This window comes from Macaca mulatta, chromosome 6, assembly GCF_049350105.2.
Source record: "Macaca mulatta isolate MMU2019108-1 chromosome 6, T2T-MMU8v2.0, whole genome shotgun sequence".
Lineage (NCBI taxonomy): Eukaryota > Metazoa > Chordata > Mammalia > Primates > Cercopithecidae > Macaca > Macaca mulatta.
The window spans coordinates 103,337,998-103,351,856 of record NC_133411.1 but is presented as its reverse complement, the minus strand read 5'-3'; the positions used below and the strand labels follow the sequence as shown (position 1 = coordinate 103,351,856).

General features: G+C 37.8%; 1 protein-coding gene across 2 annotated transcripts in view; it reads right to left on the bottom strand.

Annotated features, from left to right (window-relative positions):
• Window positions 1-13,859, bottom strand: part of LNPEP (leucyl and cystinyl aminopeptidase) — a 99,389-nt gene that overhangs the window by 39,497 nt on the left and 46,033 nt on the right. For both annotated transcript variants that reach the window (XM_001092287.5, XM_078005012.1), the window contains exons 2-4: window positions 10,871-11,711; window positions 5,088-5,226; window positions 3,630-3,761 (exon numbers count right to left, since the gene is read on the bottom strand). In XM_001092287.5, coding sequence (XP_001092287.3) covers window positions 3,630-3,761; window positions 5,088-5,226; window positions 10,871-11,711 — 1,112 coding nt within the window. The remainder of the gene's footprint in view (window positions 1-3,629; window positions 3,762-5,087; window positions 5,227-10,870; window positions 11,712-13,859) is intronic.

Genomic DNA, 13,859 nt, shown 5'->3' with positions numbered 1-13,859 from the left:
ATTATAACTTCACATGGATGATACTGGTGAAGTTTCTATTTGAATGCTCAATGTCAGATGTGGTGTCCACACCTGACTAACCATGACTAGATTCTGATTCTACATGTTATGCCTGTCTACAGTAAAAACAAAAGCAGGTAGTGGCAAACAAAAGTAGGCATTGTATTTCACAACTGGCCTAGAATTGTCTAGGTAATTCTGGTATTTCTGAAGGCAGGGGGAAGTTTACAGAATGAAGAATGAACAGAAATGATGAAATACATGTTCCTCTTTTTTTAGGTCTTTGACAACAATGCAGTATTTAAAACTGAAGAGTACACATGTAATAATCTATAGTCAACTTTGAAACTTTTAGTTGGTGAGCAATATTGACTTTAGTAAGTAAAGCTCTATTGACTTGTTTCTGAATATTGCCTTATTTCTGAACCTACCCATCAAATATTACAAAATAGAAGCCATCCTAGAGATTTTAGCATAACAAAATCTATCAACATATCTAAAAGTCTAGTCCTTTGTTAGACTCCAAGTTTTAAATTTCTGGTCACCATACCCAACATAAACAGCAGAAGTTACTTATGTCATTTGGTGTAGGCAGCAGCATATTGTGGTGAACAAAACAATTTTGACTATCACTTACTGATTATGTAATCTTAGGTCAACTACTTAACTCCTTTGAGACACTGTTTCCTCACCAGCAATGTGGGTCTAATATGTATCTTCCCCTTATTTGGCTTATAAAATGAAAAAATGTTTATAAATGAGTGCCTAGAACACAGAGTATGACTCCATGCATGTCACATTCCTCCCCATTTCCTGATAAAAAGGCAATAAATTAATAAAACTATTATTTATTTGTATAATGTTAATAGTTTCAAAACATTTACTTCTGGGTATTAAAAATAATGTAGATATTTACTCACATGCAACGATTTTATATTTTCATATGGTAAAAACGAAGTATGCACTCTATCCATGCATATATGCATATGTATATGTGTGTATATATGTCTGTATATATGTGTGTATATATGTGTGCATATATATACATACTGAGAAAGGATGAGAGCAGTCTACTTAAGGGTCCATAGCTAGTAAGCTGTCTAGGAGGGATGTCAACCCAATTAGACTCCAGAGTCTATGTTTAACCATGTTGTTTCCTAATACAGGTAAATAAAAAGCAAAAAACAAAAAATAGTCACCTGAAACTTCTCTCTCTTTCCACACACATATACACAAGCATGCACATGCACACACATTTATGAGAATGCAGTATGTATGTGGGCAATGAATAATTCAGCTTGCCTAGATGAAAGAATTCACAATGAGGCAATTAGAAATATAGCTGAATTTGCCAGAAGTGTGGTTTAAACCTGCAATCCCAGAACTTTGGGAGGTTGAGGCAGGAGGACTGCTTGAGCCCAGGAGTTCCAAGCTGGCCTGGGCAACATAGCAAGATGTCTCTATAAAAAATTAAAAAACAAAACAAAACACCTAGCTAGGTATGGTAGCAGGTTCCTGTCTGTAGTCCCAGCGACTTGGGAGAGAATCACTTGAGCCCAGAACTTTAATGTTATGGTGAGCTATGACTGCACCACGTACTCCAGCCTGGGTGGCAGAGTGAGACCCTGTCACTAAAAAATTTTAAAAAAAGATCCCAGCACTTTGGGAGGCACAGGCAGGCAGATCACGAGGTCAGGAGTTCGAGACCATGTAGGCCAAATAGTGAAACCTCGTCTCTATTAAAAATACAAAAAAATTACCCGGGCATGGTGGAGGGTGCCTGTAATCCCAGCTGCTCGGGAGGCTGAGGCAGGAGAATTGCTTGAACCTGGGAGGTGGAGGTTGCAGTGAACTGAAATTGTGTCATCTGTACTCCAGCCCAGGCAACAGTGTGAGGCTCTGTCTCAAAAAAAAAAAAAAAAAAAAAAAGAAAGAAAGAAAAAGAAAAAAGAAAGATCAGTGTGCAGATGGGTGGAAAAAATTTTTTAAAGGGAAAAATAAATTTTAAACAAGAAAAGAAATATAGCTGAATTTATAAGGAAGGCCTTGAGTATGAAATGATGAATCTGAATGTAATCCTACAGGTATTGTGAAGCAAACACAACAGACGAGAGAAAGAGGGAAAAAGGAAGAGAGAGAGTGAAGAGGAAGGAAGAAAAGAAAGTGGGAAAATGCCAAGACTGCATACATTTTGGGCTACATAAAAAGTGCTGGGGGTTTTATACCAATGTGTATAAGAACTACAAAAAAGAGATAATTAAAGTGCTACGAAAGATCAGAGAGGGAATGATTAATTCCAGCTGGGGTAAGAAAGAAATGCTTCAAGGAGAAGGTAGTGTTCAGCTGACTCTTGAAGCAGCAGCAAACCTGGCTCTTTTAGATTGGGCTTCTTAGGCTTTATCGAAGCTGCAAACTCTAAAACAAAGGCTAAATATGTGGTGCAACACCAGAAGTGGAATTAACTGAATGATTTCAGATTTAAACCAGTCATAATATCCTTTTGAAAGGATTCTGAAAAATCCTTGACATAAAGTCTTTCAATCCAAAGGTGAGTGAACCATTATTTAGCACTTAATATTATAGTCTACACTTACCATTAAACACTTAGTTTACTTTTTGAGTAGTGTCATTAAAGGCATACAGTATTATTGCTGATAAATCGCCAGAGAATCCTTATCTCTGCCCTTATCTCTGAGAGGTATGGGATAGACATGACATGATAGTCTTTTCTAAAAGGAAAGATACACCCTTTTGAAGTAGCAAAATGATAAGATCCAAGGATCCTATGATTAACATAAAGCTCTTTAGTCTAGAAAGGAAACCCAAAACTAGCAGGATATTCCCTGGTAGAGCTCAAAAATATGAAAACAGAAACTAAGACATTCTATCATATTTCTGTCATAAAGAATAATTATTTTTAGTTTAATAAATATGATAGAATGTCTTTTCTCCTTCTATGTTGTATTTGAAAAAATTAACTTTATTAGGTGTCTACTGTGAAATCAAAGTATAAAATTCAATCAAACAATCATTTACAAACAGGTACTAATGACAAAGAAAAACAAAAGAGTCTAATTAGAACAAATCATCAATTTTGGCAAAATACAGATAAACCACACCCTTAACTAAATAAACAAACTTATTCATTAGGATGAGGAATCTCATCAGGATTTGCTTTGAAAAAAAGGAGGATTCATCTAATTTTTACAACCTAGAGCTATGGAATATGTAGCCACTAGTCACATGAACACTGCTGAACACTTGAAATATAGTTAGTGAGACTGAGGAAGTGAATTTTAAATTGTATTTAATTTTAATTAATTTAAATCTGAATATTCCCCTAAGGCTAGTGGCCATCACTCAGTTCGAAAAGCCTTAGTATACATACAGTATCTTACTAAAATTCTCTTTAAAAGTAAAATTTTTTAAAACTTGAAAATTATTGACTTTCAGGTATTAGTAACAGTAAATAACAGCTAAGCAAAAAAGTAGTATTTCTGATATAAAATGTCAGAGTGTGATCTAAAAGCTTATTTATTTCATACAGCAAACACCAGGAATCATTAAAGCAAGAGTTCCTCTGAACCTCTTATGACACAGGCTTTCGGACAATTACCACATCAACATACCAGGGTTCCATTTATGTCCTGACTCAGGTTCTTTATCTCTCCCACAATGAAAGCAACCAGGTAAGTGCTCATCTTCACACTCTCAGAAAACTCATCCTGAACAAGTCCATCTTCTAGAACGACTGATGACTTCTACAAGCAGAGGGGAAAAGACAGTTCTGTAACTATAGGAATAAATGGCAATAACAAACAAACAGAGAAACTGAAAATCCAAATAGGAAATAAGTGGTAAACATGCTAGCATATTATAACCTCTCAGTATGAATTTCTGCAAAGAACATGGCTCTTAGTGTCAGTCTGTTGTACCATCCTTCATCCTGAGGACATATGGAACACAGTGAAAATCCTGAAGGATTTTTCAGTCCCAAAGATGACTAAATAAATGTTAAGTTAGAGGTAGTCATGGTGGTTCTGCTTCTCCCATTGAAACACCTTCAAAACCAAAATCCTTCCTTATGACCTGGGATTGCTCCACTCTACTACTACAAATACATCCACAGAAGAAGGAGCTCTAGCTGTGACATCCCTTCAAATGATCTGAAGTGGTTTCATGGAGTGCCATGTTGAGGATCCCCAAGAAAGCTTAGTGGGAACAAAATCAGTAGCAAGTCATTAGAGAAGTCAGCAGCAGACACAAAATGAGGGAATGCAGGCAAGCTTACAGAATTTTCCAACCACAAATTAAAGTAGGCATCTGCCTCTTTAGAGAAAGATGAAGGTGAAGAGTATGGCTGAGAGTGGAGAGTGAGCTGGTACAGTGCTGTCTTGTTATAGATTATGCTCTCTGTTGCCTATAAGATTGGCTCCATAGCCTGCTGGGTACGGCTGCTGCTCCTCTCCCTTAGCCACATGGGTCCAGGAGGCTCTTATCAAGCTGCACAGCCCCTCAGGTGTCCAAGACCAAAGAAAAGAAAAAGAAAAAAAAAGAACCCCCTAGGTTCCAGGTTTTGTTTGGCATAAAAACAATTACTGGTTTCACCCTCACTGCATCCCACACAGAGTTAACATCTAAGAAAGAGGCTCCTGTTCTTTTTGTCAGTCTCCAAATTATAGCAATATTGGTTTTTCATTTACCAAGAAAATACCAAAACCAGTTATTATTCAACACTCTCAAATAACACTGTTTAGAATAGCAAATTCATCCTGTCTCAGAAAATATTACTCTAATCTTGTGAGTTCATTGTATTAATATTTGCACAACTTAATACACAATGCACACTCACATTTCCTACCCACACATTCCAAGTTCAGCAGGTCTTTCTCTTTCCTCAAGTCCTCCTCAAAGTGACTTCCCAACTGATGCCAATATATTTTAATGTTTATTTAAGTATTTTAAGGAAGAATATTAATGTATATGATTTTAATCATTCTCAACCGTAGTCTGGCAAAGAGGAATTTACGTGTTCTTAAAGAAAGAGACCCATTCAAAGATTTTATATTCAAGGAATAGAACAGTACCTTAGGCATATTTGATAAAGCAGTGTATTGCTCATCCCTTATGATCCTGATGATAAAAGTGGCTTTAAATGCTGGTTCGTCAAAACAAGGAAAAGCAGATCTTGTTGCCAGGGGTTCAAACTGAGTTGCTGCAAAGTACCTAAAACAAACACAAATTCAATCTAGTAGCTACTGAGCACCTACTGTACAAGGCACCCTGCCAAGTATACTAAAATATGTTACAATCCTAGTCATTAAAGGATCTGCAATAAACTGGGAAAGGCAGATGTATATACAATGAACAGAAACTTACATCAGGCTGTAAATCATGTCCTAACAATGAAAATAAAGCAGTGGGAACAAAGGGAAGGAAACAAATTCTGACTAGAGGTGGAAGATATTATATAAGGAAACTTGTACAAAACCCGAAGAGGGCCTAAAAAGATGAGTATTTGAAAAGGTGAAGAAGGGAAAAAAGTATACTCTGGAAAGAGTGATTAACACAAGTGTGGCAAGCCAGGTCTCACTAACGCAGGCCTCCATAACAACTGTTTCAGTACTGGCTGAGTGGGTTAAGTTAAATATTAAAAGCCAGTGCCCTTATACAAAGGCTGGAATTTAACAAAAGCCCACCAAGAGTTTTGCCTGGGTCTTAAAGCATGACAAAATAATGAAGGAATTCTTAACATGACCCATTTAGGATTAAATACGTCTTATTGGAGGGTCTGAAGAAAACTCCCCAGGCCTCCACAGACAATTACTGGAGGTCTGAAGGAACTCCCCAAAACTCTGTGGTTAGCAGGAGACAAGATAAGGGTAATCACCCCAGCACCTGGACCCATTTAGATTAAGTAAATTTACTGAGTCTCCAGAGGAAGGTCTTCAAGACTCAGACCTTAGTTATGGATTAAAAGAAATTAATCACTTATGTCTTTAGATAAATGTACACTTACATGTAAACATATAGTTTAGAAGGTATATAAACTCTGGAAAACTTTGTAATTTTGAGTTGGCCTGGCAATAATTTCCAGGCCTTCTCCCTGTATAATTGGTTATAGAAATAAAAGGTCTCTTCCCAATTCATCTGCATCTCGTTATTGGGCAGCAAAAAAGAGCAGCCTGACCCTCCGTTTGGTCTGGGAACACAAGAGAGCAGTGCACGTGCAGAAACTGGGGGTGGCTGCCCAGTGTGGCTGGAGATGAAGCCACAACGGTAGGCTGCAACTGGGCACTGAGGTCTTAAAAAGGTTTCTGATGGAAGATTATTAAGAAGGGTGGTCATTAATTGCTGCGAATTATCTGTACAGACTCTGGCTTCACAACACTAAACCTCAAATTCACAGCTTGCATTTTCACGAAGACTGAAAACATTAGGTGTCCTGTAGTATTTTTGTTTCCTTTACTCTCCTCAGAGATTAAAAGAAATTTCCTCCTTTTTCTATAGCACACCAGCAACAGTTGAGAATATGACACACAGAAAAATCCTCAATTACAGTCCGGGCCAAGTGGCTCATGCCTGTAATCCCAGCACTTTGGCAGGCCAAGGTGGGCGGATCACTTGAGGTCAGGAGTTTGAGACCAGCCTGGCCAACATGGTGAAACCTCATCTCTACTAAAAATATAAAAATTAGCCAGGCATGGTGACACATGCCTGTAATCCCAGCTACTCAGGAGGCAGAGGCAAGAGAATCGCTTGAACTTGGGAGGCAGAGACTGCAGTGAGCCGATATTGTACTACTGCACTCCAACCTGGGCGACAGAGCAAGATGCTGTCTCAAGCAAAAAGAAAAAAAGTCCTTGATTACAGGTTGGTGGAAAAGCATAAAAAGAAACAAGGAGAAATGTAGATTTTCGGTTAAGTAAAAGAATAACACAGATCTGAACTTGGGAGAGCATCCCAATATGGCTATAATCCTGGCAAATATGGCCCTGGTGTGCATGTTTCAGGTACCAATCAACATAGCACATATACAACCACCACTTTGGAGGTGGTAGCTTCTCTTATTTCAGGCTTAGTTTCCACTACTAGAAGATAAGGAGAAAAGAAAGAGTATGAGATTTGGAGTCAGATGACCCAGACTCTATAATTTACTAACCACATGACTTTGGGCAGATCAGTATCCTACATCTCGTACATTTCTTTTTTTTTTTTTTTTTTTTTTTTGAGACGGAGTCTCAGGCTGTTGCCCAGGCTGGAGTGCAGTGGCGCGATCTCGGCTCACTGCAAGCTCCGCCTCCTGGGTTCACGCCATTCTCCTGCCTCAGCCTCCCGAGTAGCTGGGACTACAGGCGCCCACAGCCGCGCCCGGCTAATTTTTTTTTGTATTTTTAGTAGAGACGGGGTTTCACCGTGGTCTCGATCTCCTGAGCTTGTGATCCGCCCGCCTCGGCCTCCCAAAGTGCTGGGATTACAGGCGTGAGCCACCGCGCCCGGCCCATCTCGTACATTTCAATGTCCTTATTAGTTAAATTAGGACTGAGATAGAATCCACTGCCGAATACCAGGGTTTTTGTTAGAATCAAATAAAACCATTTATAATAAAAACTACTTGTATACCATATGGTCCTAAATACTAGGATTTTTGTTAGAATCAACTGAAACTATTTATAATAAAAAATACTTGCATATCATATGGTCCCTAATAGATATTTATTACAAATGCAAAATAGTCCTAACTTCTTCCACACTTAAAATTAGTGTACTTTTTTGGTTTTTTTTTGTTTTGTTTTTGCTTTTTTTCTGTTAAGGATGTGTCCCCAAATAACTGTTGCTATTGGATTGGGTAAACTGCAAGAAAGGTAGCAATCAACATATATGAAACAATTTACACATATTATGTTTCTAACATTTCATTTCTTCAACCCACCCCCAACATTCTTATCTAGTTAACAGAAGATTTTGAAAGAGAAGCATAAGGGACCAGGGAATAAAGTTTGATGTTATCCCTACTATTCATACAAGAGAGACCCACCACTTTTGGATAAAAATTAGATCATAACACACTAAGGCAAATAAAACCTTAAACTGTTAAGAGATCCAATCATAACTATCTCACATAAAAATCCCTTTGAGAAGGCTGTTGCTTGATAATACTTATAATCTATCTGTTTTATCTATGCTGAATAACTTGAAGCTTATTCTTTCACTGGAGAGTATATTTCCTTTCTGAAATACTAAAGTTCAACACTTTATCAAGTAGTGTTCAAGGCAATTACAAATTAACTGGGGATAAGAGAATTTTAAGCACTGGGGATAACAATGTACAAAGGAAAGCAAGTATGAACTAGAGAGGCAGTGCACCATGGTGGGGAAGAATGTGGCTTCTGTAGTTAAAATGACCTTGGGTTTGAGTTCTCCCTCTACTACCTGCTTGCCATGAGATGCTGGATAAGTTACTTTATGTGCCTCTGCTCCCTTAGCTGTAAAATGAATATAATGTTAACATCTATCTCTTAGTGAGTTTGACAGAATAAAAGACTCAACATGTGAGATGCCTGGAACAGTTTCCAGCCCTTCAGTTCCAGGTGAATACTGGCCATTATTATCATCAGAAAGTTCACCATGGCAGGTGAGAACTGCGAGAAAGAAAAAACAAGGGCCAGATCAAAAACAGTCTTGAATTAAATCCTGTTAGAAATGAGGAACTGCTGAAACACATCCCTATCCTGAATTTGTTTACTAGTTCTTAGCATCAGTTTGTTATCTAGGACTTTAAGCCTATCATAAACAACTTCTAGATTTAACTCCAAGGTTACTGATTGTCTCTATCTCTTAGATCACATGGGTAAAAAAGGTAAAGTTCCCTTACAACAAGCAGTGTCTATGCAAGGTGTCTGACATTTACATACAATAGTTTTCCAATCAACAAGAAATATATACCTTACTTATCTACCAGTATAAACATGTATTCTAATCATACCTCAGAGAAGAAAAATGTATAAAAGCTTCTCTAACAGAACTAAGCAAAATTAAAAGAGAGAAAGACCAAAAAAAAAGCTTTGAATTACAGTTTTCAGACATCTTGAAAGGTATAAATAATCTAAATATTTACCTGGAATCAGGATGTACTATCATGTAGGGGATTCATTTTACTGAAACTTTTATTTTGTTTTGAATAGCAGAGTTTCACTAACTCATTTATTTTAATAGGTTATAAAATACTGTTTTATAATACTCTTAATTTTAAAGAAACATATTCCATTTTTCTGACATTTTCCACAACTCAATCCAGCCCATGGCAAGAGTCAACAAGTGGCCATACCAAAAATCACCTTACTCTGCTACATTTATTCCTCCCATTAAATAGTTAACGGGTACAAGGATTCCAGGATCAATGTCCTAAAAGTCTGTTTGCATACTAAGAACATTGTTTTTATGTATATCTTACATTTCCTGGGGATAATAGGCATTATAGAAGGAGAACTAAAGGCAAGAACTTTCAAGTTCCCATTGCAATTATACATTTGTGTTTAATGCTAGATCTTATGCAAGAATTGAAATGCAGGGCCAGTATGCCACTTATTTTAAAAGTATTACATAGAGGGAAAATAAAATAAAAATTATTTATCTGAATAGAATTATGGATCTTGCTTTGTCTCTTTCTCCATTTAAGAAGGATCAAAAAGTTTCCTTTAGATGTAGAATACTCATTTCTAACTATTTCTCTTAACATGTCAACATACATTAGCCAAATGGTCAGCATCAGTAATTCACATACTGTTTTACAGAGTAATATTGAGAGAATGATCCAATTGCATAAAGCAGATGTAGTGAGGACTTTGTGCACAAGACAACTGGTATCACTGCTACTTAAGAATAACCTCCATACTGTGTGAACTCCATCTTCCCAGAATTTTAAACTACATGCTATGAATGCTAAGATTAAAATACTAAACATATAGTCCAAATAGGGAGCTGAATAATTTTATATTTTGTCTCACCTTTTTTTCTGAACCAAATTAAGTCTCTCCTAGACCTTAAAAAAAATTTCCACCAGAAATCCAAAATAGACTGACATTTAAAAAATAATAAACCAGTAAAGATTAAGGTTATTAAAAATGATATATGTAAGCACATCACACTTCACACTTCATGTCCTCTTTCTGTATTTCACTAAGTACCTCCTAAAAGTTCTGCACATTAGGAAAATAGGTCTTAAAGAATAACTCATACTCTTTACTCTGCTTCCCAACAGACTTCATGAGGTGACAGAAAACTAGATTCATCTTAAAAATGGCACGGTGGCTCAAGCCTGTAATCCCAGCACTTTGGGAGAACGAGACGGGCGGATCACGAGGTCAGGAGATCAAGACCATCCTGGCTAACACGGTGAAACCCCCTCTCTACTAAAAAAATACAAAAAACTAGCCGGGCGAGGTGGCGGGCGCCTGTAGTCCCAGCTACTCGGGAGGCTGAGGCAGGAGAATGGCGTAAACCCGGGAGGCGGAGCTTGCAGTGAGCTGAGATCCGGCCACTGCACTCCAGCCTGGGCGACACAGCGAGACTCCGTCTCAAAAAAAAAAAAAAAAAAGTGAAAACCTCAAGATAACAAGTTTTTTGGGATATAATCTTTATCCATCCTTTTCTACCAGCACACCCCTATCTCCACCCCACCATGATATATGCTCAAGGCTTTGACTAAGAGAGATAATATATTCTTCTAAATCACCATTCTACTATTTTGTATATAACTTTCTAAATTAAAAAAAAAAATCACAATTCGTGTCTCTGGTGTGGGCAAAGGGATCTATATTGCAGAAGTTATCAGAACGTAAAACCAGAATCATTTAAGAGGGCTACATACTTTTTCTCATTACTTTCATCTGTGTAGGAGAAGCCATAAAACCCATAGTAAGAACTAGATATATTTGCCGAGAACTCTATCTTCAAAGTATAATTGTGCCCTGCTAGAAGGGCTTCAGGGGCAACAATGGCGATCTGTTCATGATATGGATATTCCAGGATCTCAACTTGTTTTTCTTGGCTTGAAACGGCTGACATAAAGGTCACTCTTGAAATATTATGACCTGTGCTATGAAGAATGATATTCCATGTGACCTGAAGAGCCTGAACCGAAATTGTCACAGAACCCCTGAATGTCATCGAGGTTAGATTCGGGTGTAGGTTGAGTTCATAGCGTAGTGGCACAATGGCAGTGGGAAGCCTGATTTGTGCCCATGGAAACAATTTCCCATTTGTTGCAATTGGCTGAATTAGTCCAATTGATTGGTTTTTTTTATGGCAGCCTTCTTTGGTAAAGGTACATCTGGGTAGTAAGTAAATCACCATGATTACAGAAGCAGCAACCACAACAACAAAAGCACAGACCACCATGGTCCTTGCAGAGGGTACTGAACAAGCCCCGTCTGGGCTCTGCCTGTAACCAGCTGCACTGTTCCGAAGGCCTGAGCTTCTATTCATGAAGGACATGCCCAGCAACTTTGCTGATGACTCATAATCCTCTTCATCCTCGTCCATCTCATGCTCACCAAGACCCCGCACCAGCAGTCGGGAACCCCGGGGCTCATATTCCACCTCATCAGGCTCTAGAGGATGTAAACAAGGCTCTTTGGCTAAATCCACCACATCTGGTTCTTCCTCAAACATGCTGTTTTCAATCATATTCCTGGGGAGCTGAAGCCGATCTAAAAAACCAAACCATAAAAACAAAGCAGAGTCAGAAAAAAAAAGCTCATAATATTAGTAACATGTCTTCTAGCTAGACCACATTTAAAGTAAGAATTTTTTTTCAGTCACTAAGACTTATTTCCATCTTAGAGCTACTGAATTAAATAAGATGTTTATGCTATTATTGAGTCATTCATTAAAAACCAAAACATAAATAAAAGTATATCAGTTATGAAACAAGAAAGTTAAATAAACAGGCTATTATATTTTTAAAAAGATATCTGAGATAATATAGTAATTTCCTTAATATACTCCTGCCCCACAACCTGGGACCCTGCCCTGGCCTTGAGAGGGCCCTGTTTTGGCGTTCCTCTGACTACATCTGTCCCCACCAGGCCAGAAGTTAGTAGGATTAAAGGGATGTGCCCACCTAGAGTCCATGCTTCCCCTTCTAGTGTCTGGGCACTGGGATCCCAGAATTTCTGTCCAGCAGGCCTCAGACCTGCTTCTAAAGTACTTGTGGGTCTCGTCCCTGAGTCTCATTCTCCCTAGGGAGTACTACAAGCTGGTATGCCCATCTCTAAGACTGAGTGTGGCTAAGCAACAGGATGGGTTATTGTTTTCCCCTGAAAGAGGAATGTTTCTGTCCCACAGCAAATGGGAAGCAACAAATTACATAGGAAATTTCCATAAGCAAGAAATAATTTTTAAAAAGACCAAAAGACAATAAAAGTCAGATAAAATTATAATTCAATCTGTTTTTCATGCTTCCATGGCTTTCAGTAGTAAAACATATTTCCATGGGAAACAACCATACTGCACACCATGAGTGTTAGTGGATCTCAGTGGGAGCTTTTACAAACTACAACAAACCACACCATCCGATTTGCCAAAATCACTGAGAAAAAAGACTCTAGAAGTAGAAGGGTAGATAATCCCCCATATATCAGTACTTCCTAGGATTAGATCATTGAATTTTCTTTATTTAAAATTCATACAATTTTAGTTTTAAAGGGATCTCAAAAATTATCAAATTGAAACTTCCACTAATCTTCCCTATAAGGCACTTTATACATCTCATTTCTAACCCTTACAACAATCCTATAAAATGGCAAGTATTCTATTTTAGACATGAGAAAATAGAAAAAGAGATTAATTCACTTTCATAAAGTCATACACACAGCTATTTTAGTCATAAAACTAATGTTAAAGCCCAGGTCTAAAAATCTGATTCAAAAGTTTACGTTCTTTTCATTATTATATTGCATCCCTCTACCCAAACTAATTCAATAAAAGATGAGAGCCCTGAATTATTTATTTAATACCTGGCAATGAAGTTGCTAAGAGTATTATTTCACCATCAGGAGAGCAAAGCTTACAAAAAACTACTGAATATCTAGCTTAAGATAAATGCTATGTATTTTGTGCTATTCAACAAACACTGTAATGGTGACAACTCTTCATCCATAAAACGAATCACTGATAAGTATTAGGGTAACATTTGCAGTTTTGCTGCTCAGTGTGGCCCGTGACCCTGCGGCATTTGCATCACATTGCAGCTTGTTAGAAACGCAGCCTCTGAAGTCTCCTCCTAGAGTACGAATTTTAACAAATCCTCAGGTGCACTTAAGTTTGAGAGGCACTGGTATAAGCATCTTCCATGGTCAGATCCCAGCCAGCACTAACCATACCATTCCTGGGTATGCTCTGGCCACCCCAAACTGCTTACTATTTTGAGCACAGGTCAGGCAGCTATTCCACACCATCCTCCACATGTCTTTTTTTCTTTTGTTTCCTCTGCCTGCAGTGTCATCATCTCCCTTTCCCATGCCCAACCACCTGGTGAATACCTGGTATTCCATACCTCAGCTTAACTTGCTACAACATAAATTAAGAGAAGTTATCTTTTTTGTTTTTCTTTTGTTTTTATTACCTTTAAAAAATAAACTTTCTTTTCATTTCACCTCACCCATTTCTGCTTTGGGGAGCATATGGATCACAATGAGGTTGCCTTTTCCTGACTCCTCTCCAACCTGAACTTTGTACAAGTTATGCTACTTTAAAATTTTTATTCGAATAAAACTTTAAATCATTTTCTAGGTACGAGTTTAGCAATCTGCCATCTACCCATCTACTATGAAAGAAGAAGGGTTCTAACATCCTGC